Source organism: Coenobita brevimanus, chromosome 14 (assembly GCF_032717465.1).
Source record: "Coenobita brevimanus isolate Jiangsu-jjx chromosome 14, ASM3271746v2, whole genome shotgun sequence".
Classification (NCBI taxonomy): domain Eukaryota; kingdom Metazoa; phylum Arthropoda; class Malacostraca; order Decapoda; family Coenobitidae; genus Coenobita; species Coenobita brevimanus.
Genome location: NC_136967.1, coordinates 17,252,005 through 17,276,801, shown reverse-complemented (window position 1 = coordinate 17,276,801; position 24,797 = coordinate 17,252,005). Strand labels below are relative to the sequence as shown.

The following is a 24,797-nucleotide window of genomic DNA, read 5'->3' as shown; positions in this document are numbered from 1 at the left end:
TATATATATACAGGTAACTCGCACGGAACACGTGGGTTTCGTTCCTACTCGTGTCGTGTTAGGTGCGAAATCGCTTATATTTAAACTACTCCATATTTTGCTCCCTAGACCCCCCCAAATGTGTTGTTTTGCTGTTATCTGTCATTGGTAATCACTAGAAAGCACTTTAAGTGGTTAGAAGGTTTATTTAATGTTATAACTCACAAATACAGTACTCCACAGCAAAACTTCAACACACAAATACTGTACGTAAATACAAGGAAACATTCCGACGCCGATCATAGGTAATCATATAAATCAGGTTAACTGGTACCAGTGCTTTAACTTACAAGCACATACCAGAACAGTACATATTTAATTTAGAAATGCAGTGCTGTGATATCGAATGATTTCAGTACATAATCTGTTAGGAATGGATGGAAAAAAAAAATGTTATGAATACATTTTCACCTTTTTGATATATGTTTATGGTAGTTTCGAGTTATTTTTTACGTTATCGTTATGCCCATGCTTGGAAAAGGGAGCGAAAGAGTTGAATTTTCAGTCCTGAATGAGAAAACTGCACGTCCTCCAAGGCTAGACTCTGCCACGGGAGAATAAAGTGAAGGGTCAGTCCGATTAGCAATAAGGAAGTTGCGTCACAACTTCCAGCTCCCACACGACGAGTATGGCTAAAAATAGAATCGTAATGCAGTTTCAGAACTAACAATAAGTCTCATTATTACGAATACAGATACAAAGCAGAAATAAATACGTTTACAGACGGAGAAAACGTACTTCTTCCGTCATAACATGTTCATCTTTATCATTTTACCTTGTTATTTTCGCAATATATATTGCTGTCTCGTAAACAGGGTGGTTGTTTGTGTTTTGCAAGGGAGGAAAAAGATTGTATTTTCTGTCTAGGTCGAGATAATGGGTGTAACCATGTGTGGTTATGCATGGCCACGAGCGAAAAAATCGTACATCCACTCATCACGATATCAGGTGGTGAACTGACAGATGACACACGAGAGGGTGAAGTCAAGGTCAGTCTCCATAATACTGGAATCCCAGATTTTCGTTCACTTCCAGAAAGTTTTCACAGTTTTCTACAATTTGCATTGCATCAAATGATCTAAATCATTACAGCAAACCTGAGCAAACAGGTAAAGATACCAAGACAAAAGTGTATTTTTCTCTTATTATAAGTCTTTAACGAACAAACTAAAAAGGCAATATTCCGACGCCGATCATGGGCAATCATATAAATCAGGTTAACTGGTTACAAGGCTTTATTCAATGCTTTAATTGCTTACAAGTACATACCAGAACAGTAAATATTTAACTTACAAATACAGTACTGTAGAAAAGCAGTACAGTACGAGTTTAACGAACAAACAAAAAAGGCAATATTCCGACGCCGATCATGGGTAATCATATAATTTGGGTTAACTGGTTACAAGGCTTTATTTAATGATTTAACTTTATTTAAGTGCTTACAAGTACAGTACATACAAGAACAGTAAATATTTAACTTACAAATACTGTACAGTACTGTGGAAAAAACGAACAAATAAAAAAGGCAATATTCTGACGCCTATCGGGTAAACTGGTTATAAGACTTTATTTCTTGCTTTAACGTTATTTAATAGTACTTTAAGTTGCACATAAACTTACCAGAACAGTACAGTACTCTAAATATTTAACTTACAAATACTGTGCTACTGTACTCGGGAATGTCTCACTCACTGAACAATTTCCCGCCTAGATCGTCACATAATCAAAACAAACCGCGCGCTGCGGTGACATTCGAGGATTTGATCTTTCAAAGGCCTCTCCTGCGTTAATTTGTAGTTTTCATGATGTTTTTTTAATCTTACGTTGTCTTATATGTATCCCAGCCCTTACCGTGTATAATTGCGAGCGCGTTCCGTGAGATCGTGTTCCGTGCGAGTTACCTGTATATATGTATGTATATATATATATATATATATATATATATATATATATATATATACACACACACACACACACACACAAGGGAAAAGGGGAATAAGAAGTGTGTAGTAATCATACGGGCATTCGTCTTCTTAGCATAATAGGAAAAGTACATTGTGTGTGTGTGTATATATACAATAATCACTCTAATATCCGGACGCCCAATAACCGAACATCCCCACTACCCGGACATAATCGTCCAGGGATCCAATATTCCCAAAATGGTCTGAAAACCCCCCGAATTTAAAAAAAAAAAAACGATTTTTTCCCGCCCGTAATTTGAACTTGCCGCACGCGGTGTGGGACAGCATTGTTGTGGCGCATCATTCCTCCGACGTCCGATAGAGCGCCGCTGCATCCTCCCCACTTTCCACCTGTCTCTCGCCGCGAGTGCATGCTCGTCGTTATGGCTACCAACGTGATCGCTTTTGTGGTGGTGCCTTACCTGCTGCAGGCACTCCTGCTGCTCTTGGGCCTCCTCTTAGTGTGTGTGATGATGGCCCCACCACCTGAGAAAAGGAAGAGAGTGGTATTGACTCTGGAGAACAAGCGGGAGATATTGGAGAAAGTAGATGCGGGGTGGTCTTCTTCCCGCATACTCCGTGAGTTTAACCTACAAGGTCTATTTTGTTCGATATCAAGAGATCCCGAGACACACTCATGCAGTACACGGCTGACTTGTCGTCGAGAAGCAAATGCAACGTGGAAAGGAAGGTTAAGTTTACCCCTAAGTTTCCAGAAATCAACTGATCCACGTTGATTTGGTATCGACAACAACGTGCTGCTGGTGTGATGGTACGTGGAACGGAGCTGAAGGCTGCTGCTGAGAAGTTCGCCAGGCTTCACGACACCCTAGACTTCAAGGCTTCCGAGGGTTGGCTCTTCGCGTTCAAGTTGCGGCATGGCCTTACCAACCGTAAAGCACATGGCGAAGCATTGGACGCTAATGAGGATGGAGTTGACGAGTTTTGGCACAAGGTGAAGGGCTTGATCGACAGGGAGGGCCTAACTCTCGGTCAAGTCTACAACGTTGACGAAACTGACCTATTCTAACGCTCGCTGCCAACGAATACTCTAGCTGAGGAGACGGAGAAGCGTGTACCTGGCCGCAAGCTCTCCAAGGAACGGATACCTACTTTGTGTTGTGCCAGTGCTAACGGCATGCATCGGCTTAAGCCCGTTGTTGTTGGCCGCGCAAAGCAGCCTCGGTGCCTTCGTGGGGTGATGGATGTCCTTCCTGTCGTCTGGTACCATTCTTTGAAGGCATGGTTCACAGCTGTGATCTTCAAAGACTGGTTTCACTGTCACTTCGTCAAGGAGGTCATCCATTACCAGACGAAGACACTGGGAATCCAGCGCAACCAGGTAAAGGCCCTCCTTCTCCTAGACAATGCACCTGCCCACCCGTGCGACAAGGACTTGGTTGCTGAAAATGGCTGTATTAGGTGCATGTTTCTGCCACCTAATACTACTGCTCTCATCCAACCAATGGACCAAGGAGTGATCGTGGCAACAAAGCGCCTATACCGTCGGAAGTTCCTGGACGAGGTGATGGTTGTTCTCGAGGACGAGGACGAGTGCAGGGAGGGACGGGACACACGAGGCAAGCGGACTTTGGAAAACCTTCGCCGCTACAACATCAAGTCTGCACTGTACAACTGGACTAGTGCATGGAAGGAAGTCCCTGTGAAAACTCTGGAAAATGGTTGGTCTCATCTGCTTCTCGGAACGGATGTGGAGTACGATTTTCTAGGATTTGACGTGGATGACTTCCAAGCACGGCTACGTACGCACGGCGATGATGTAGATGTGGACAATGTTCATGAGTGGTTGGATGACGACGAGGGCGATCCTGGGCATCAGACATTGTCTGATATCGAGATCGCGTCTTCGGTTGCAGGTGTCAGTACCGAACTTGAAGATTCCGACGATGAAGGCGAAGATGATGCGGACTCCTCTCAGCAGGACACTACTCCAGCCATCCCCAAGCTGAGCGCACTCCGGGAACATCTAGAGTTCGTACTAGACTACCTGGAACACCTGGACTGCGACAGGGGGATGGGGCCCTTGGGACTCGTGGAGGAAGTGCGTGCTTTCAGGCAGCGCATCATCAATCGTCAGAATCGTCGGTCATTGTGTCAATCAACCATTGACGGTTTTTTCAGGCCCATGACCCCCGCTGTGCCCAGCCCTGGCTCCACTCCGTTGCCTCCCCAAGACAGGCCCTCATGCTCCGAGCCACAGCCCAGCACATCAGCCACGGTGGAGTCACCGCTCGACATGAGTTTGCGGCTGTCTTCAGAGTCGTCTGCAGTGGGTACGCCATCACCACGACCCAGCGATGCACCCCTAGGTCACCTGCCAGTGATACTCTAGGATTCTGACAGTGAATAAACAGCAAGAACTTCTCTACTAGACCACACGGGATTTCAGAGTGCTGTGCAGTGAAAAAAACAGTGTGTTGTGTTAAGGATTTAAAGTTGTGAGAGAAAAGACTCAATAGAAAAAAAATTTAATGTAAATAGACTTGTTTGTTTTGACTTTGGAAAATTAGAAGAATGGGAAAAGTTAAAGTGCAACACTTGGTAAGTTACAATGGAGCATTATTTAGACAAGACTGCACACTGTGAAGAGAACGGACTTCTGTGTGTGATTGACTAAGTTCAGTGCAAGACTTCAGGAACAGTGTACTGCAAGTGCTTCAGGAAATCCTTCTTACTGTCAGAGTCCGAGAGGAGGCGGTTATTCATCGAGGTGGCCAGGGACTTGCTGTAAGTATGCAGAATGTTTCATTCTGTACTTTTTTCCATACTATACTTACCTCATTTCACTCTTTAATGTCCTTTATTGGTGTGAATAGGGTGTTAGGAGCTATGCATGTGCAGTAGGAATGTGTTTTTCTGAGTTAGGCTAGGTTAGGGTCCATAAGTACCAGAATGTTTATTAATGTATGAACATACTTCTAAACCCTCATTTTATGTTCCTTTTGCATTTATTTCAGTCATTTATGTGCCTTATTGGTGTGATTTGGGTCTTAAATAGGTGCTATGCATGTCCAGAGGGAGTTGTATAGGTGTTTCTCAGAGTTAGGGTCCATAAGTACAAGTCCATAAGCTGGGGCCCAATATCCAGACCTACCTATGGCTCTATTACGTCGGATATTGGTGTACTGTATATATATATATATATATATATATATATATATATACAGCAACCTCTCAACTAACGCAAGTTCAAAAAAACGCATTTTCATTTTAACACGAGCAAATATTTAAGGACATATGTTTAACTAACAAGGGTTTCTCGATTTAACGCGACTTTACATGTACGTGATGGTTTCAAATTAGCCGTGAGCGCCTTGGACTGTCCCGAGCTGATATACCGTGTGTGGCAGTTTATTCATAAATACAATTTTTTATTGTCTGCTGGTTAAACTCGTTTTATTCAAACTATAATAACTGAAAATGAAATTTGGCCCCATTCTGAGCAATTTGGCTCATTTTTGGACAAAATTTGGCCAGGAAAGTGATGACAGCTCTAAACTGTTACAACTTGACGCTGCAGAACAGAAAGAAGAAAACCACTCAGACCAAGCTAAAGCAGTTCTTTATGAAGAAGACAGAAAACCTAAGGGAATTATCTTCATCAAAAGTAGCATGGGAGTCAAAGGAGGAGGAAGAGGAAGGACAGCAGAGTGAGGAGGGACAGCAGAGCGAGGAGGGACAACATATTCAGGGTGGGGAGCAGTGGGAGGTGGGGGAGCAGGGTCAGGAGGGACAGCAGCAGACGACGAGTGATGCATAGATGAAGTGAGGCTGTGTGTTGTTATTGTTTGTGACCTACTTACTGTAATGAAAATGTTGCATCTACTGTAGTGTTCTTATGACCTATAAATGCATTAATAATGTTAAGGAACTTTCACAATGCCGTGAATGAAGCAGAATTGAAATAAAATCCATGTACAAAACGAAAACAGTATGTATTTGGGGAGATGAAAACAATGCTTCGGCCCAACTAGGGCTCAAATTTTGTTTATTTCTCCCCAAATATACTGTTTTTGTTTTTATGTGGATTTTCCTTGAAATTAATATCGTTGCTTTTAAGTTTAGAGCAGCATAACTCCCAGCAGCATAACTCCCACAGCCCAGGAACATAACCCCCAATATTAGCACTGTTTCTTATGGGAAAATTATGTTTAAAAAAAAGTATTTTTAACTAACGCAACCTCTCCAGGAACCTAACCCTCGCGTTTATGTAAAAAAAAAAACACGGAGAGTTTACCTATATTTCCGTGTAATAAAATGTGCTATCTGTTGCATTGTTTATTATTGCTGAATTTTTAAAATGTTTTACGGACTCATGAATCACCCTGTGTATATATATATATATATATATATATATATATATACACACATACAATATATATATATATATATATATATATATATATATATATATATATATATACAGTACCCTCGCGTCCAACATGCGTTAGTTCAGCACGATTCACGTCCAGCACGGAAAGCAAATAATTAGTATTATTTAATACGATTTAATTACTGCAACACGAGTGTGTTAGCATAACACACACAGAGCTCCGAGAAGCGGGCGAAATCCGCAGAGTTCACCTCTAGCACGATCACCCCCGGTCCAACAGTCATACTGGACATTCCCATGATGATGATAGCCAATGAAAACTTCTGATCAAGTAGCCTTCCCCTCCCGCTATCGTGACATGATCGTGATGCCGCACAATTAAAAACACCTCTGCTGTCACGTGATGTTTTGTTTAAATTTCTCCCACCACAGCGCCACTCAGTCGCATAATTTGCATTGGAAGGTGCTTTTTTCTTGCTGCATTTTCTGCCCTTGTTACTGCATTTTACCCTGCTCACGATGCCTAGGAAGCCTTCTGAGAACCCCAAGAAGCGTCGGCACCTCCCTCAGGCCACCAAGCTAGAAAGCATCGAGAGGAAGAAGAAAGGGGAGAGGAAAGTTGACATTGCCAAGGCCTACGACATGAATGAAGCCAACATGAGGATCATAATAAAAAACTAAGACAAGATCCTGGCAGCCGAAGGCTATCACACGGCACTTCATACCAGGTTTGCCGAGGATATGTTGGTAAATCGGAACGGTAACGTGGTAAAATTGCCAACGATACCACGGGCATTTGGAATTCATCTGGATGGATTCCTGCCGAGGATACGACAGGCAAAACAGTGTGACCAAAACCCAGGCGACTCGACAGAGAATGTATCGTACTACAGCATTGAACATTTAGCCTGACACTGAATACATATTAATATTTTAGAATAAATATCAATCGTTTTGAAACCCTTCTCATCGGCGTATGTACCAGTTTATAAACAAAGTTGCTTCTCCTTATTCTCTACCGAGTCAGCGACAGCGATCACTTTCCACAGTCACGAGACAGGGCTCTGGCAACAGTGTGAGAAGCATGCACTTTGCCGAGGATTACAGAGTGTTAGGACAGGCAGAAGTAGGGCCTTCCATGGCTGTGGATGAAGATAGTGATTCTGAGTGTGATTTCGAAGGGTTTATGAGGTAGGTTGAGGAGGAGCAACAGTCATTACCCGCTAGTGACACCAGCAGCCATCCTCCGGGGACCCAGTAGGACTACCTACAGCCTTGGATACCACCTTCCATTCCCAGCAAGCCCACCAACACTATCCTAAAAGGTTAGTTATCATTCATAGCACAGTACCATTTATCATAATTACAATAGTACCAATATATGTATAGGTATATGGTAGGTATTTAGGGTGACTTTTCCTAGGGTTGCTGACTTAATTCATTTTTCCCCATAAGCTCTATTGTTAGTTCAACACATTTTTGGTCCAACACGTGACCCATGCATGACAATATTACTGTGTTGGACGCGAGGGTACTTATATATATATATATATATATATACATATACACACACACAGGGTGATTCAAAAGTCCGTGAAACATTTTAAAAATTCAGCAATAATAAACAACGCAACAGATAGCACATTTTATTACACAGAAATATAGGTAAACTCTCCATGTTCTTTTTAACATACCGTACAAATGCTCAATGTGTCCACCTTTGCTGATGCAGCAGATATCTAGCCGATGAATTTCTAAAATGTTTCACGGACTTATGAATCACCCAGTATATATATATATATATATATATATATATATATATATACACACACACACACACACACAAGGGAAAAGGGAATAAGATGTGTGCAGTAATCATAAGGCCATTTGTCTTCTTAGCATAATAGGAAAAGTACAAGGTAGGATACTTGCTGAAAGAGTTGGGGAAACAACAGAGAAATTAGCTGGAGAAGAACAGGCAGGTGTTGGGAAGGGAAAAGGTTGTGTAGATCAGATATTCATTCTTTGATTTTTGGTGGAAAAGTTTCTCATGAATGGAAAGTTGAAAGTGGCCTTCATGGATTTGCAGAAAGCATATGACAGGGTGGATTATGGTAGGTGGGGGCACTCACCATCCACTCACTCGATGTAGTGCTGCTCTCGGGTGTCTGCCCTTTTCTCTCCTCCATCCTTCTTTCCTTCCATCCTCTTCTGTCTTTCTTTCCTTCATTCTTTCTTTGTCCTTCTGCCTACAGGTGACATTACACTCCCTCTTTTGTCTTTCTTTCCTTCATTCCTTCCTCTTCCTTCTGTCTGTGGGTGACTCTACACTGAGTGACAAGCCAAATGGTTTCCTGTACACCAGGAAACCATTTACTACCCTGAGTGGTAACCATATAACCAAATTTTGGTGCCTGGTGGTTTAGTGGGTAATTATTGCGCTCCAATCGGCTTGAGCCCGTGAAGGTTTATATCAAAGGAGTGATTGGGGTTGACTGCTCATGTAATGCCACTCAGGGATGAGTGAGGCTGGTAACTCTCATCTTAATTGTCGGGACCAACTGCCTAGCCCCGGGCTCCTATGCTCCTCATGGGGCAATGTAGGATTGCATGATGGATGGATGGATGGATATGACAGGGTGGATAGACATGGAATGTGGAAAGTATTAACAATATAAAGTGTGTCCTCGATAAACGAAAGGGATAGGGACTGAAAAAAACTTTCGTAATTCGAAATTTCGTGTATCGGAACAATTTTCCCCACTGAATATACATGGGGGGATGCCTCCCAGGACCACCTCGGCCCCCCCACCTAAACTTTACCCCTCCTATTTTGAAGTAAGTAATACCTGTAGATGTAGAGGACGAGGTGGCCATTTTCTTGTACATCTCCTTTTTCTTGGTCACAGTCCCAATGGTGGAAGCTGCAAGGCCTAAAGCACGCCCAATCTCCGAGACTCCCTGCCCCTCCTCGCGGCATCTTATAATTTCCAATTTTCTCTCCAAAGTTAGAGTACGGTGCTGCTGCTTCTTTGCAGCGGGCTCCCCAGATGCTGGAGATGAAGCAGAGTGCTTGGGAGGCAAGTCTAAACAGTACGAAAAGGCACAGAGCCGCAAAAATATCCTCAAGTACAGTGAAGTTACAATCGCCATCAAAACATGGACGATTTGCCATCATGACAATTCGCACCCAAGACGATTCCCCGTCATTCTATAAATATATTTAATATTAATTAATTAATCCTATAATAATTAATTTAATGGGGAACTATCCACAGCATAGGCTTTGGACAGTATTTATAATTTGCATTTGAAGTCAAAAATTAACTTGCTTCTGCCTCGCTGTAGTCGACTTTGAATTATAATCTGGAGTCTCCCATAGCTGTCTTCAGTAATTTTTACCGTAATTTTTGGATGCAGTAGGTTGAGATTGATTAGCTGAGAATGTATACGTAATATGAAGATTATTCGTATAATTTTAGAGTGTGTCGATCTTTCACTTGAGGTTATTAGTCATTTATATAAATGCCAATGTCTCATATGTAGCCTTATGTTAAACGATGAAGTGAAACATCGTACTTCACCTGATTCACGTTTCAGTACATATAATTTTTTTTCCGTTAATACCAACTATCTGAGGCCATATTTTACATTTATTATAAAAATAATAAACCACCATCACTTTTATAGCTCATATAACTCAAAAAATAATATACTGTACATGCTAAATAAACTGATATGTAAATAAATGACCGGGAATCGTCCTGATGGCGAATTGTCTCGAAACCGTGACTCAACTGAGATGCGCACAAAAAATTGTTTACCAGAGAGGGGTTAGTTCGTTTCCTCACCGCATGGGAGCGTCCATTTTGAATTTTTCGTATTTCCTTTCGTATCACTTCGTATCATCGAGACATACTTTCGTATTATGGAATTTGTCCTACTGTATATTCATCGCTTTCGTAACATCGAAAATTCATACTTTGGGTTTTCATTTATCAAGGACTCACTGTATGGAGTAAATGGGAAGTTGCTGAATGCCGTGAAGAGTATGTATGAGGGTGCTAATGCTGCAGTGTGTGTGGATAGTGAACTGAGTGAATTTTTATATTTGAATGTTGGATTGAAACAGGTATGTGTCATGTCCACATGGCTGTTCACTCTGTACATGGATGGGGTATAAAAGAGGTACAAGGTAGGCCAGTGAATGCTGGAGCATCCCTAATGAGAGGGGACTGTGTTTAAAAACTCCTTGTACTGTTGTTTGCAGATGATACTGTATTGTTACATGAACACAAAGGGGAACTCCAAGTCTTGGTGAATGACTTTGGAAGAGTGTGTAAGAATGGAATCTAAAGGTGAATAATGGGAAGAGTAAAGTCATGGTCTTTGATAGAAATGAAGCCTCTGAATGTACACGAGGCTGGATGAGGAGGAAATGGAAAATGTAAGTGCGTTTAAGTATTTGGGTTGTGTGATGAGTGAGGATGGAAGTTTAGTAGGTGAAGTGCTTGAAAGGGTACAACAGGGAAGAAAGGTGGCTGGTTCTTTGAATGCAGTGATAAGGAACTTGGAAGTGAGCATGGGGAAAAAAAAAAAAAAAAAAAAAAAAAAAAAAAAAGTTGCTATCTATCTATCTATCTATTGCCAGACGCCTCAATCCCGTTTGGGGTGGCCACAAACAAATCGCCTCCAAGTCGCCCTGTCCCCCGCCATTTCACCCCCCTGTTCCCAACTCACACCCCCCTCTCTCATATACCTCTCCACCCCATCCCTCCATCTCATCCTCGGCCTCCCCCTCCCTCTTTCCCCCTCCACCTCACTCACATACACTCTCTTCGTCAGTCTTTCACCCTCCATCCTCTCCACATGGCCAAACCACCTCAGCGTGTTCCTCATAACGCTTCCTATCACATCCACATCAACACCACAACGCTCCTTTATATCCTCATTCGTCAGCCTGTCTCTCCATGTGACTCCACAGGCTGCATGACAGTATTTCCAATACCAACCCTAATGCATGGAAGTGAAGCTTGGACCTTGTTGGAAGGACACTAGCCAAGTGTGAACTTAGTAGAAATGAGTCATTGGAGAGGAGCATGCAGAGTTACGTGGAAAGAGAGACTGACAAACGAGGAAGTGAAAGAGCGTTGTGGTGTGGATGTGGATGTGATAAAAAGCGTTGGGAGAAATACAATGAGATGGTTTGGCCACATGGAGAGGATGGAGAGCACAAGACTAACAAGGAGAATGTATATGAGTGAAGTGGAAGGAGGGAGAGGGAAGGGAAGGCTGAGAATGAGAAAGAGGGATGGAGTGGAGAAGTATATGAGAGAAGGGGGTAAGAGCTGGGAGCAGAGAAGTGAAATGGCACTGGACAGGGCAACATGGAGGCAATTTGTTTGTGGCCACCCCTTAAGAGATTGAGGCATCTGGCAATATACAGATAGATAGATATGTATAAATCTTTTCAACACCCTACCTATATCCATTCTTTCCTTACCAGTATGACCATGCCATCTAACATCTAAGCACATTCTTTTCTATCAAACTGTCAACAGACCTTACTCCACGTCTTTTTGCAACACTTTAGTTATCTCTAGGAACATGTTTTCCTTTGCCCAAAAACCTCCTACATCAAATGGAACTCTTAGTTATCCATGCAATAACCATAAAGATGCCGGTAAACAAGTGGCTTTCAGAATAAAAACCCTCCATATGCTGGTGTCCAGGGCTTACTGTCTTAAATGGCATTTGTGCCTTTTAAGCTACCCTCCTATTTTCACTTCCCCTCTCTCTTTTTCAAAAGGAACTCCAGTATAATAGATTGGTATCATATATAAAAGACTCCCATTGCATGTGAGTACCTCACCTACAAAAGGATATTATTATACATGGGGTGATTCAAACCAGAGGACTATGATGTGAATGGCCGATGTTTTTGTTCAACATCAATGAGATTTTGTTTTATCAGTGCAATTAGGTAATGGCGAAACCTGCTCTATACACACCAAAGGATACTTAGTTATGAAGGCACTAAACAAATGGGGGGTATTATTCTAAAACCTACAGTACCTTTATTTCATCATCATCTAATCCCGTGCTGCCCAATAAGGAGCAGAGGAGCCTGGGGCTAGGCAAGTTGGTCTTGACATTTAAGATAAGAGTGACCAGCCTCATTCATCCCTGAGTGGTATTACATGAGCAATTAACCCCAACCATCCCTTGGATATAAACCTGCACAGGCTCAATCCAATTGGAGTACCTTAATCACCCACTAAACCACCAGGAGCCATAATTTGGTTATATGGTTACCACCCACCATAGTAAATGGTTTCCTGGTGTACAGGAAACCATTTGGCTTGTCACTCAGTGTGGAGTCAGCTACAGACAGAAGGAAGTAGAAAGAATGAAAGAAAGAAAGACAGAAGAGGAAGGAAGGTAAAAAGCAAGAGAGGTAAGGGCGGTCACCCGAGAGCACCACTCCATCGAGTATGTGGATGGTCAGCATCCCCAACTACCATCAGTATTCATTCTATCTATCTATCTATCTATCTATAGCCCGATGCCCTAATCCCGCAAAGGGTGGCCGCAAACAAAACGCCTCCAAGTCACTCTGTCACCCACCATTTGATTACCCTCCAACCAACTCACCCCCCCCCTCCCTCATATACCTCTCAACTCCATCCCTCCACCTCATCCTCGGTCTACCCCTCCCTCTCCCTCCCTCCACCTCACCTACATACACCCTCTTAGTCAGTCTTTCATTCTCCATTCTCTCCACATGTCCAAACCCCCTCAGTGTATTTCTCCTAATCTTCTCAACCACATCCACATCCACCCCACAATGTTCCTTCACTTCTTCATTCGTCAACCTGTCCCTCCATGTCACTCCACATGCTCCTCTCAAGTAACTCATTTCCACTGCTCTCACTCTTGACTTGTTCCCCTCTTGCAAGGTCCATGCCTCGCTTCCATACGTCAGGGTAGGGATCACAATACTATCATGCAGTGACTTCTTAACTTCCATACTCACCTCCCTATTTCTCATCACTGCTTTCAGTGTACCAACAACCTTCCTTCCCTGCTGTACCCTTTCACGTACTTCATCCCCCAAAGTTCCATCCTTACTCATCACACTACCCAAGTACTTGAATGCACTCACATTCTCCATATCCTCACCATCCAACCTCACTGCACACTCTGTGACTTCATTCCTCTCAAACACCATAACTTTACTTTTGTTTACATTAACTTTCAGCTTCCTCCTCCTACACACTGTCCCAAATTCATTCACCAAACCTTGCAACTCCCATTCATCTTCACTCAACAATACTGTATCATCAGCAAACAGCAACACCGGAAGCTTCCAAATCTCACCCTCATTCATTAGAGCCATCCCCACATCCACTGCTCTACCTTGCACCTCCTTTACAACCCCATCCATATATATATTAAACAGCCATGGAGACATCACACACCCCTGTTTCAGTCCCACATTGAGATCAAAGAACTCACTCAGCTCACCATCCACTCGCACCGTAGCCCTAGTTCCCTCGTACATACTCTTCACAGCACTCAGCAATTTCCCCTCCACTCCATATATTCTTAATACCTTCCACATACCTTGCATTTCTATTCTGTCATAAGCTTTCTCCAAGTCCATGAAGGCAGCATACACTTTCCTTCCCTTCTCTAGATACTTCTCCACTAAACATCTTAGAACAAATATTGATCTACACACCCTTTTCCCTTCCTAAATCCCCCTTGTTCTTCTCCAAGTAGCTCCTCTGTCATATGCCTAACCCTATCCATGAGTATTCTACCATATATTTTACCAGTCACACTAAGAAGGCAAATACCCCTATGGTTACCACATACTTCTCTCTCCTCTTTTCCTTTGTACAGAGGAACAATTATACCTGATTTCCAGTCCTCTGGAACCCTTCCCTCTTCCCAAGCCAATCTACAAAACGTCCATATCCACTCCACAACAATCTCACCCCCATACCTAAGCATTTCACCACACACTCCATCAATTCCTGGGGCCTTTCCCAGCTTAATCTTCTTCATCGCTTCCACTACTTCCGCCCTACTGATCTCTTCCTCCCTCCTCTCATCTCTTCTTCTCCCAGCCATTCCCCAACCACTTATACTCACACTGCTCTCACTCTCTACATTCAACAAATCCTCAAAGTGCTCCTTCCATCTCCTCAATTTCTCTCTCTTCTCCACCAACAATCTATTATTCCTATCTTTCACTCCCCTATTATTTCCCCTTTCAAACTGCCTTACTTTCTTTACCTCCTTCCAAAACAATTTCTTACTCTCCCTCCATTTCACACTCAGATTCCTCCCAAACTCTTCATCCACTTTCTTCTTACTCTCCTTCACCAATCTCTTAACCTCCCTTCTCCTGCTCACATATACCTCTCTCTTCTCTCTCTCATCTTCTCCCCTACCTCTACTCGCCAACCATTCACCATATGCCTTCTTCTTTTGTTCCACAGCTCGTTTCACCTCATCATTCCACCATGCTGTCCCTTGCACACCCTTGCATCTCCTCCTCACTCCACAAACCGCCTCACACGCTGCGCCTATCTCTTCTTTGAATATCTTACATACGTCTTCCACCCCTTCCATCTGCTCTAGCTCATACCTTCCCAATCTTTCTTCCACTATGCTCTTATACTCTGTCATTTTCTCACTATCTTGCAATTTCTCCACTCTTCTCACAGGAGCTGCTTCCTCCTGTCTTCCCCTTCGCCACCTCAACCACTTTCTTTGCATCTTTACCTTGGCCATCACTAAGTGATGGTCCGAAACTCCATTCCCCCACCCTCTCCACACTCTTGCATCCAACACTTGTCTTCTCATTCGCTCATCCACACACACGTAGTCTATCACTGCCTTTCGTTCAACAAGTTCACCATCCATCCTCCTCATCACTCTCCATGTATACCGGTGGATCATATTATGACGAAAGTAGGTGTTGGCTATTGCCAACCCCTTACAAGCACAGATGTCCACCAAAGCACTACCATTCCCATCTACTTCAGCTGGCACACCCCACTGACCAATTTTTTTTTTTTTTTTTTTTTTTTTTTTTTACTTTTAACATCCAATCTTTCTGATTATACCAACTATGTGCTCTCTTTCCTTCCTTTCAATACACTTCTTCGCTCCTCATCTTTTAGGAATCTCAAAACTGCTAATTCAATCCAAGCTACTTGGCAGCCTGTCCGACAGTAACAAAAACTAAATATAAAAATAATGTCATTAACCTGAAGAAGTTAATGTTTTTTTTTTTTTTCCATTATGAAAGGTCTCCCCAAAGTAAAAATAAATGCCTGGCATCATGATATTGGTAATCAATTCAAGAAAAAAGTTAGTTATCCCTTCAAGTTGAAAATAAAAGGTTTAGGTGAGCTGGTGATAAATTTCAATACTGGTATGTACTATTAGCCCTACCCTGACGTATGGAAGCGAGGCGTGGACCTTGCGGGAGGGGAACAAGTCAAGAGTGAGAGCAGTGGAAATGAGTTACTTGAGAGGAGCATGTGGAGTGACATGGAGGGACAGGTTGACGAATGAAGAAGTGAAGGAACGTTGTGGGGTAGATGTGGATGTGGTTGAAAAGATTAGGAGAAATACACTGAGGTGGTTTGGACATGTGGAGAGGATGGAGAATGAAAGACTGACTAAGAGGGTGTATGTAGGTGAGGTGGAGGGAGGGAGAGGGAGGGGTAGACCGAGGATGAGGTGGAGGGATGGAGTTGAGAGGTATATGAGGGAGGGGGGGGTGAGTTGGGGGGAGGGGAGTCAAATGGTGGGTGACAGAGTGACTTGGAGGCGTTTTGTCTGCGGCCACCCTTTGCGGGATTAGGGTGTCGGGCTATAGATAGATAGATAGATAGATTCTATCAGTATTGTATATTGCACATACAAACGCTACATATGGTACAATATCCTCACCTGTGTTTTACTGTGCTTATAACACAATGGAAGCTCATGTGAGACATCAAAGACAGGGACCCGACACAGGGTGTTGTCAGGCAGACGGGCAGTACAGTGTGTGAACAGCTGCTGGTCAACATTGTACGTAATGTGTCGCATGCAGTGCCTTGTGCCAGGCAGAGATGGCTCCCGACACTCACCACCACCTTCACCATCATTGTACACACATTCTCGCCGCTGTAACACTGCTGATCTAAACCTGTTAGAAATATCATCATCACCATCATTTCCACAACCAACACCACTATCATCACCAACATCACCTCCCCATTATTTCCCACTTATAAACCGGATGTGAGTACCTAAAGAATGCTTCTTACTTCTTAAGTCATATCATGATATACATCATCTACTCTCTCAACATTCATCACTTAACTCTTATCTACTGTACTAAACTTTCAGGACCTGCTGCTCATATGACATTCACTAAACTCAGAAAGTCAGCAAATCTCATGCAACAAACGATAATGTATGTAAATAAGACCTGAAATACAGCAGACCCTCCATGTATGTACCTTCCAACTGCACATAATGTTATTTACAAAGTAACAGAAATCTCTACCCCAATTCTGTTTACATGGTTTCAAATCCATTTAGCAACCTAGAAACATTGCTGACTTGCATTCCATTTTTCCATAACAATGTTCAAAATACTCACCAAGACACCTATGACAAACCTTGGGGGGGGGGGGTTCAGGATTCCTGAAGCCTAACATCAGCTCTTTAGTGGTTAGAGGCACTGTTCAATCCTCTACTCTAAGCACTCAGCTTTAGAGACGTGCAAGTTAAAATTTAATTTACTGGCCAGTTTTTACCATTATATGAGGCCTGTCTAAAAAGAAAATGAACTTTTCAAGAAATAAATTTATTGCTTTACTTATTGTACATATTAATCAGACTGTCTCCTTCAAAATACTCCCCTCCACTGTTCACGCAACATTTCCAATGTTTTCTCCAGTTCTGGAACACATCCTGATTGCATTTTCAGGGAAGGAGAGTAGTTTTTGTAACCAATTTTCTTCTATCTCTTCTGTTGTCTACAATCAGGGTCCTTTGCAGATGGATTTCAACAGGATGGGGAGGTCAACAGGGGTTAAATCCAGAGAGCAGGGCAGCTGGGGGACAACAGTCATCTCATGTTTCATAAAAAGTCACGGATAGGGAGCAACACATAAACACGTGCACTGTCATCGTCCAGCATCCAGGTTTTGTCTGCCAACGCCTCAAGCCTCTTCCTTCACACTGCCTCCCTCAAACGCATCAGGACATCCAAGTAAAGCTCTTTCTCGACTGTCTGACCGCTTGGGACAAAGTCAAGATAAATGATGCCCTTCCATTTATAAAAAAAAAAAAAAAGAAGAAGAAGAAGAAGAAGACAATCAACATCACCGTCACATTTGAGCGACTCAGCCATGCTTTTATTGGTTGCAGTGACAATGTTCCGACCTGCTGCAATGACTGTCTTATTGTTTCAACTTTGTGGCCATACGCTCACATTTCATCACCTGTTATGACATTTTTCAGTAAGTTTTCATCAGCATTCAAACAATCAAATAGCTCCTGACTGACTGTAACACGGTTCTCTTTTTTGCTCATCTGTCAGCAGGTGCAACACAAATTTTGTGCTAACACGATGCACCTTCAGTTTTGTGGTTAAAATCTTGTGGCACAAAGTTTTACAGATGCCGACTTCTTCAGAAACTTCACGGACAGTCAGACGACAATTTTCACAGACCACACCATGCACTTTCTCAACGTGATCTTTGCCTGTTGATGTGGAAGGCCATCCAGATGTGGGACTATTTCTGGTAGTTGTTCTTCCTGATCTGAACCACTAGAACCACTTGTGATATTCCATACAGCTCAAACAATGCTCCCAAAGTTTTTTCCACTCTGAAACAAAATTTCATGCAAACACGTTGCTCTTCCAGATCCTTCATTGTCAACAAATTGCCAAGTGCTCTAGACACGCATTCACTCAAGCACTCATCGACGACTAAGTGTTGTGGCGTGATGCGGCTAGTACTAGACTAAAGCTCAAAGTTGCCACTACACAGTGCTCCCATCATGACCATGCCAGGCCAGCTCACTGTTGTTCTATTTTTAAAATTTATCTTCTTTTTGGACGGACCTTGTATTTGTGTTCATGTACAGTTTCTGGAACCTCATGATGACCAGTGTGGGTTTTTATGTTTGTGTTTAACCCTTAAACACGGTCGTGGGGTGTGAGATTCCGTCACCACTTTCATCACGTTACCAGTGCATGCTGATAGGGAACAGTCCCATGGGTCTCTCAGTAGCTTCATGTCTCAATGTGCTCTAGTAGGGGAAGGCAGTGTCGTGGTGCTTCCTCGCGCGTGGTGCAGTGTAGGGGGGGGGGGGAGGTAAATTGGACCCAAGAAGAATAACCAAAGAATGAATAAATAACTTAAGTTACGATGGCAAATAACAGTAAAACCTATTTTTAGAGCAAATATATATATTATCTTTTATTTCAGTCAAAATTATCATTCATTTGCAGTATAAAAAAAAAAAAAAAAAAAAAAAAAAAAAAAAAAAAAAGGATTTTTGGCATTTTTTTTTTTAGTAGCCCCTAAGGAACCTAATATACCTCATTATTAAATGTAATCACTCTAATATCCGGACGCCCAATATCCGAACATCCCAACTACCCGGACATAATTGTCCCAGGATCCAATATTCCCAAAATCGTTCGAAAAACCCCAAAAATAATAATAATAATTTAAAAAAAAGAATTCTCCCCACCCGTAATCTGAACTTCCCGCGCGCGGCGCGGGAGAGCACTGTTGTGGTGCGTCATTCCTCCGACGTCCGATAGAGCGCCGCTGCATCCTCCCCACTTTCCACCTGTCTCTCGCCGCGAGTGCACACTCGGCGTTATGGCTGCCCACGTGATCGCTTTTGTGGTGGTGCCTTACCTGCTGCAGGCACTCCTGCTGCTCTCGGGCCTCCTCTTAGTGTGTGTGATGATGGCCCCGCCACCTGAGAAAACGAAGAGAGTGGTGTTGACTCTGGAGAAGAAACGGGAGATATTGGAGAAAGTAGATGCGGGGTGGTCTTCTTCCTGCATTCTCCACGAGTTTAACCAGGCCCGGTCTAATTTGTTCGATATTAAGAGATCCCGAGACAAACTCATGCAGTACACGGCTGACGTCTCATCGAGAAGCAAATGCAACGTGGAGAGGAAGGTGATGTTTACCCCCAAGTTTGCAGAAATCGACCGATCCATGTTGATTTGGTATCGACAACAACGTGCTGCTGGTGTGATGGTACGTGGAACGGAGCTGAAGGCTGCTGCTGAGAAGTTCGCCAGGCTTCACGACGCCCTAGACTTCAAGGCATCCGAGGGTTGGCTCTTTGTGTTTAAGTTGCGGCATGGCCTTACCAACTGTAAAGCACATGGCGAAGCATTGGACGCTAACGAGGATGGAGTTGACGAGTTTCGGCACAAGGTGAAGGGCTTGATCAACAGGGAGGGCCTCACTCTCGGTCAAGTCTACAACGCTGACAAAACTGGCCTATTCTATCGCTTGCTGCCAACGAACACTCTAGTCGAGGAGACGGAGAAGCGTGTACCTGGCCGCAAGCTCTCCAAGGAATGGATATCTGCTTTGTGTTGTGCCAATGCTAACGGCATGCACCGGCTTAAGCCCGTTGTTGTTGGCCGCGCAAAGCAGCCTCGGTGCCTTCGTGGGGTGATGGATGTCCTTCCTGTCGTCTGGTACCATTCTTTGAAGGCATGGTTTACAGCTGTGATCTTCAAAGACTGGTTCCACTGCCACTTCGTCAAGGAGGTCATCCATTACCAGACGAAGACACTGGGAATCCCGCGCGACCAGGTAAAGGCCCTCCTTCTCCTCGACAATGCACCTGCCCACCCATGCGACAAGGACTTGGTTGCTGAAAATGGCTGTATTAGGTGCATGTTTCTGCCACCTAATATGACTGCTCTCATCCAACCAATGGACCAAGAAGTGATTGTGGCAACAAAGCGCCTATACCGTCAGAAGTTCCTGGATGAGGTGATAGTTGTTCTCGAGGACGAGGACGAGTGCAGGGAGGGACGGGACAAACGAGGCAAGCGAACTTTGGAAAACCTTCGCCGCTACAACATCAAGTCTGCGCTGTACAACTGGGCTAGTGCATGGAAGGAAGTCCCTGTGAAGACTCTGGAAAATGGTTGGTCTTGTCTGCTTCTCGGAACGGATGTGGAGTACGATTTTCTAGGGTTTGACGTGGATGACTTCCATGCACAGCTAAGTACGCACGGCGACGATGTTGATGTGGACGATGTTCGTGAGTGTTGGATGATGACGAGGGCGATCCTGGGTATCAGACATTGTCTGATATCAAGATCGCGTCTTCAGTTGCATGTGTCAGTACCGAACTTGAAGATTCTGATGAGGAAGGCGACAATGATGCGGACTCCTCTCAGCAGGACACTACTCCAGCCATCCCCAAGCTGAGCGCACTCCAGGAACATCTAGAGTTCGTCCTAGACGACCTGGAACACCTGGACTGCGACAGGGAGATGGGGCCCTTGGGACTCGTGGAGAAAGTGCATGCTTTCACGCAGCGCATCATCAATCTTCAGAATCGTCGGTCATTGTGTCAATCAACCATTGACAGTTTTTTCAGGACCCGTGACCCACACTGTGCCCAGCCCTGGCTCCACTCCATTGCCTCCCCAAGACAGGCCCTCATGCTCCGAGCCACAGCCCAGCACATCAGCCACGGTGGAGTCACTGCTCGTCGTGAGTTTGCGGCTGTCTTCAGAGTCGTCTGCAGTGGGTACGCCATCACCCAGTGATGCACCCCTAGGTCACCTGCCAGTGATACTCTCGGACTCTGACAGTGAATAAACAACAAGAACTTCTCTACTAGACCACACGGGAATTTAGGGTGTTGTGCAGTGAAAAAAACAGTGTGTTGTGTTAAGGATTTACAGTTGTGAGAGAAAAGACTCAATTGAAAAAAATTTAATGTAAATAGACTTGTTTGTTTTGGCTTTGGAAAATTAGAAGAATGGGAAAAGTTAAAGTGCAACACTTGGTAAGTTACAATGGAGCATTAGTTAGACAAGAGTACACACTGTGAAGAGAACGGACTTCTGTGTGCAATTGACTAAGTTCAGTGCAAGACTTCAGGAACAGTGTACTGCAAGTGCTTCAGGAAATCCTTCTTACTGTCACAGTCCGAGAGGAGCCGGTTATTCATCGAGGTGGCCAGGGACCTGCTGTACGTAGGCAGAATGTTTCATACTGTAATTTTTTCCATACTATACTTACCTCATTTCACTCTTTAATGTCCTTTATTGGTGTGAATAGGGTGTTAGGAGCTATGCATGTGCGGTAGGAAGGTATTTTTCTGAGTTAGGCTAGGTTAGGGTCCATAAGTACCAGTCCAGGAGCCAGTCACCAGAATGTTTATTATTGTATGAACCTACTTCTAAACCCTCATTTTATATTTCTTTTGCATTTATTTCAGTCATTTATGTGCCTTATTGGTGTGATTTGGGTCTTAAATAGGTGCTATGCATGTCCAGAGGGAGCTGTATAGGTGTTTCTCTGAGTTAGGGTCCATAAGTACAAGTCCATAAGCTGGGGCCGAATATCCGGACAGAACCACTATCCGGACCTACCTATGGCTCTATTACGTCGGATATTGGAGTGATTACTGTAGAATATAAAGGATTCTGGAAGTACAGATGTTATATTTTATTGTAATGTTTACAGATTTATTAAATTCTGATTACAACAATTTTTTTTTAATTTTTCAAAAAGGGGTACAATACATCCCAGAACCGTGTTAATAGTAAAAATTCCCACGACCGTGTTCCAGGGTTAATAAGTGTAAACAAGGATTTTGGGAAAATTCTGGAATGTTGTCCTCCCATATTAACCAAATAACAAATGTTCTCAGGACAAAATTTACGCATTTCCATTTACAGGTTAGTTTTTATCTCTCACACTAGTTACACAAATGGATAGGTCTTCTGTATTCCACTGTTCAGCATTCATCCTCAATTTCACTATATCCATTAATATTTGTTTCGGCCTCTCAAACATTCATCCATTCATATAATGGGGCATCAGACACCCTTATCTCACTCCAACATTATTACTGAACAAATCACTCAAACATCAATTTCATTTTGTTTTTAAAGGCTCCAGCATGCTTGCATGCGTCGGCCTTGGTCACCTAATGGCAGTTCTTCACGCTGCTCTGTCTCTGGCAGCTTCCCTATTCAGTCCCGTATCCCTGAGGTCACACTCGATGACCTCATCCCAGGTCTTTTTTGGTCAACCTCTCGCAACCTTATCCCTAACATTAAAAAACTCACTTTCTGCACCCAATTATCATCCCCCATCCTCTTCACAGGGCCAAACCATCTCATTCTACTGCACCTCATCCCAACAACAATACACTCCAGTCCCATCCTACCTCTCACCTCTTCCATCGCAAACCTAGCCCCCTCTCCCAGGCCTCGCACTCAAGGACACACTGCACATCCACCTAATCATTGTCGTTTCTGTACATCTGAGCCTGCAAATGTCCTCTTTACTGCCCAGGTGTCACCATGATACAGCACTACACTCCTAACACATGCCGCACACAAAGATCCCTTAGCATGGAGGAAGAGCCCTCTCAATGTCAGGAGAGGCAACAGCTCCATGAACTTCTTCCAACCACTCTTCATTCTAGCCACAGAGCTAGATTGAGCCCCATCTCCAGCACATAACATGTCTCCTAAATAACAAAGCTTTTCCACACACTCAAGAGACTGAACAGCAACTTCAATTCTTCCACGCCTGGCAATATCCACATGCTCTCACCGACACACCAATGAAATCAGCATTATCTCACGCTCTACCTCTAATACCACTACATTTCTTATACACCCACTTATCACAAACGCTGAAAAGATGGAAATACTTCCCATGCCCTTGTGATAAATGGCACATGGCCACTCTCCCTCTTCTTTGACAGTACCGCCACCAGCCCTATACCATCACTTTTGTTTTATCTGCATTTACAAGCCTTTGCGCCCCATACCATCTCTCAACTTCCTAAATCACTCCTACGTTTCCCTTTCATTCTCTGCAATCAACACCAAATCATCGGCACACATCTCCCACAGGAGTCCATTTCTGAAGTCACGTGAAAAGGCATCAAGTAACATGATAAACAATAAGAGGCTCAAGACTGACCCCTGATGCACACCAGCACTCATGGAAAACTCACCACTCAAATCTCCTTTCACCCTTTAAAAAAAAAAAAAAAAAAAAAAAAAAAAAAAAAAAGCAACGAAGAAGGAACCAAAGGCCAGGAGCCCACAAACCGTTCCTTCCAAGGAAAAAACAAAAACAATACAAAAGAGGGCCAAATTCAAGATCCGTTCATTTTGAGATGCCTGGACACACTGCACTTGAAAGACTGAAGATCATAGGAAATAGGGAATACAAACAGAGGGAGCAAGTCCCAGAGCTGACCTGTTGCATAAATGAAGGACTAGGAGTAACGGTTAACTACTGCATTAGACAGCTGGACAGAAAAGGGATGAGAGTTTCTTGCTAGATGGGTGCTACGTGCCCATCGTACAGATGGAGGGATACAAACAGACAGTTCAGAGGAGCAGTGACCACTGAGGTAGCGATAAAAGAGAGATAAAGATGCAACAGTGTGGTGAAGACACAGAGGTTGAAGGAAGCCAGTAAGAGGAGGTGAGTTAATGAGACAAAAAGCCTTTGGCTCCACCCTACTGAGATGTGCCAGATGTGGAGAGCCTCCCCACACGAGAGTTGTACTCCACACAGAGGGAAATAAAACCCGCATATACATGTAAAGTCAATAACTGTGCAGGAGTAAAGAAGGTACAGTGTCAGCTTAGCACATCTAATCTCTTGGAAGCAGATTTTACAAGAGATGTAATATGACCCTTCCAAGATAAGTCACAAGAGAATGAAACTCCAAGTATGTTTAAGGATGATGCAGGACAGCTGGATATTATTAAATATTAGTGGGTACTTCTGTGGAAGATTCTGTCGGGTTGATAGGTATAAGAGTCTTCGATGCATTAAAAACAACAAGATTACTTTTACCCCACTCAGTGATATGAGTTAAGTCAGACATTAGGTGTGCCATAGCCTCATCCCTTGTTTGCTGAAGTAACTGCTGAGATGGACGTTGGGAACCGAATGGAAAGGTGAAGGGTGGAGTCATCATCGTATGAGTGGATAGGGTTAGATGTACAGCTTAAAAAGTCACTGATGAATAAAAGGGAGAGAGTTGGTGATATGACAGAGCCCTGAGGAACACCACTGTTGACAGATCTAGAAGAATGGTGGCCATCTACAGTAGTAACTATAGAACAACCAGAAAGGATGCTACAGATGAAAGCA

The 24,797-nt window shown here is 43.4% G+C and overlaps 1 protein-coding gene across 1 annotated transcript in view; it reads right to left on the bottom strand.

Annotated features, from left to right (window-relative positions):
* The window catches only part of LOC145419206 (uncharacterized), a 289,310-nt gene that overhangs the window by 102,913 nt on the left and 161,600 nt on the right, over positions 1-24,797 (bottom strand). The window contains exon 8 of the mRNA XM_080287441.1: positions 16,333-16,573. Within this exon, the coding sequence (XP_080143567.1) occupies positions 16,333-16,573 (241 nt within the window). The remainder of the gene's footprint in view (positions 1-16,332; positions 16,574-24,797) is intronic.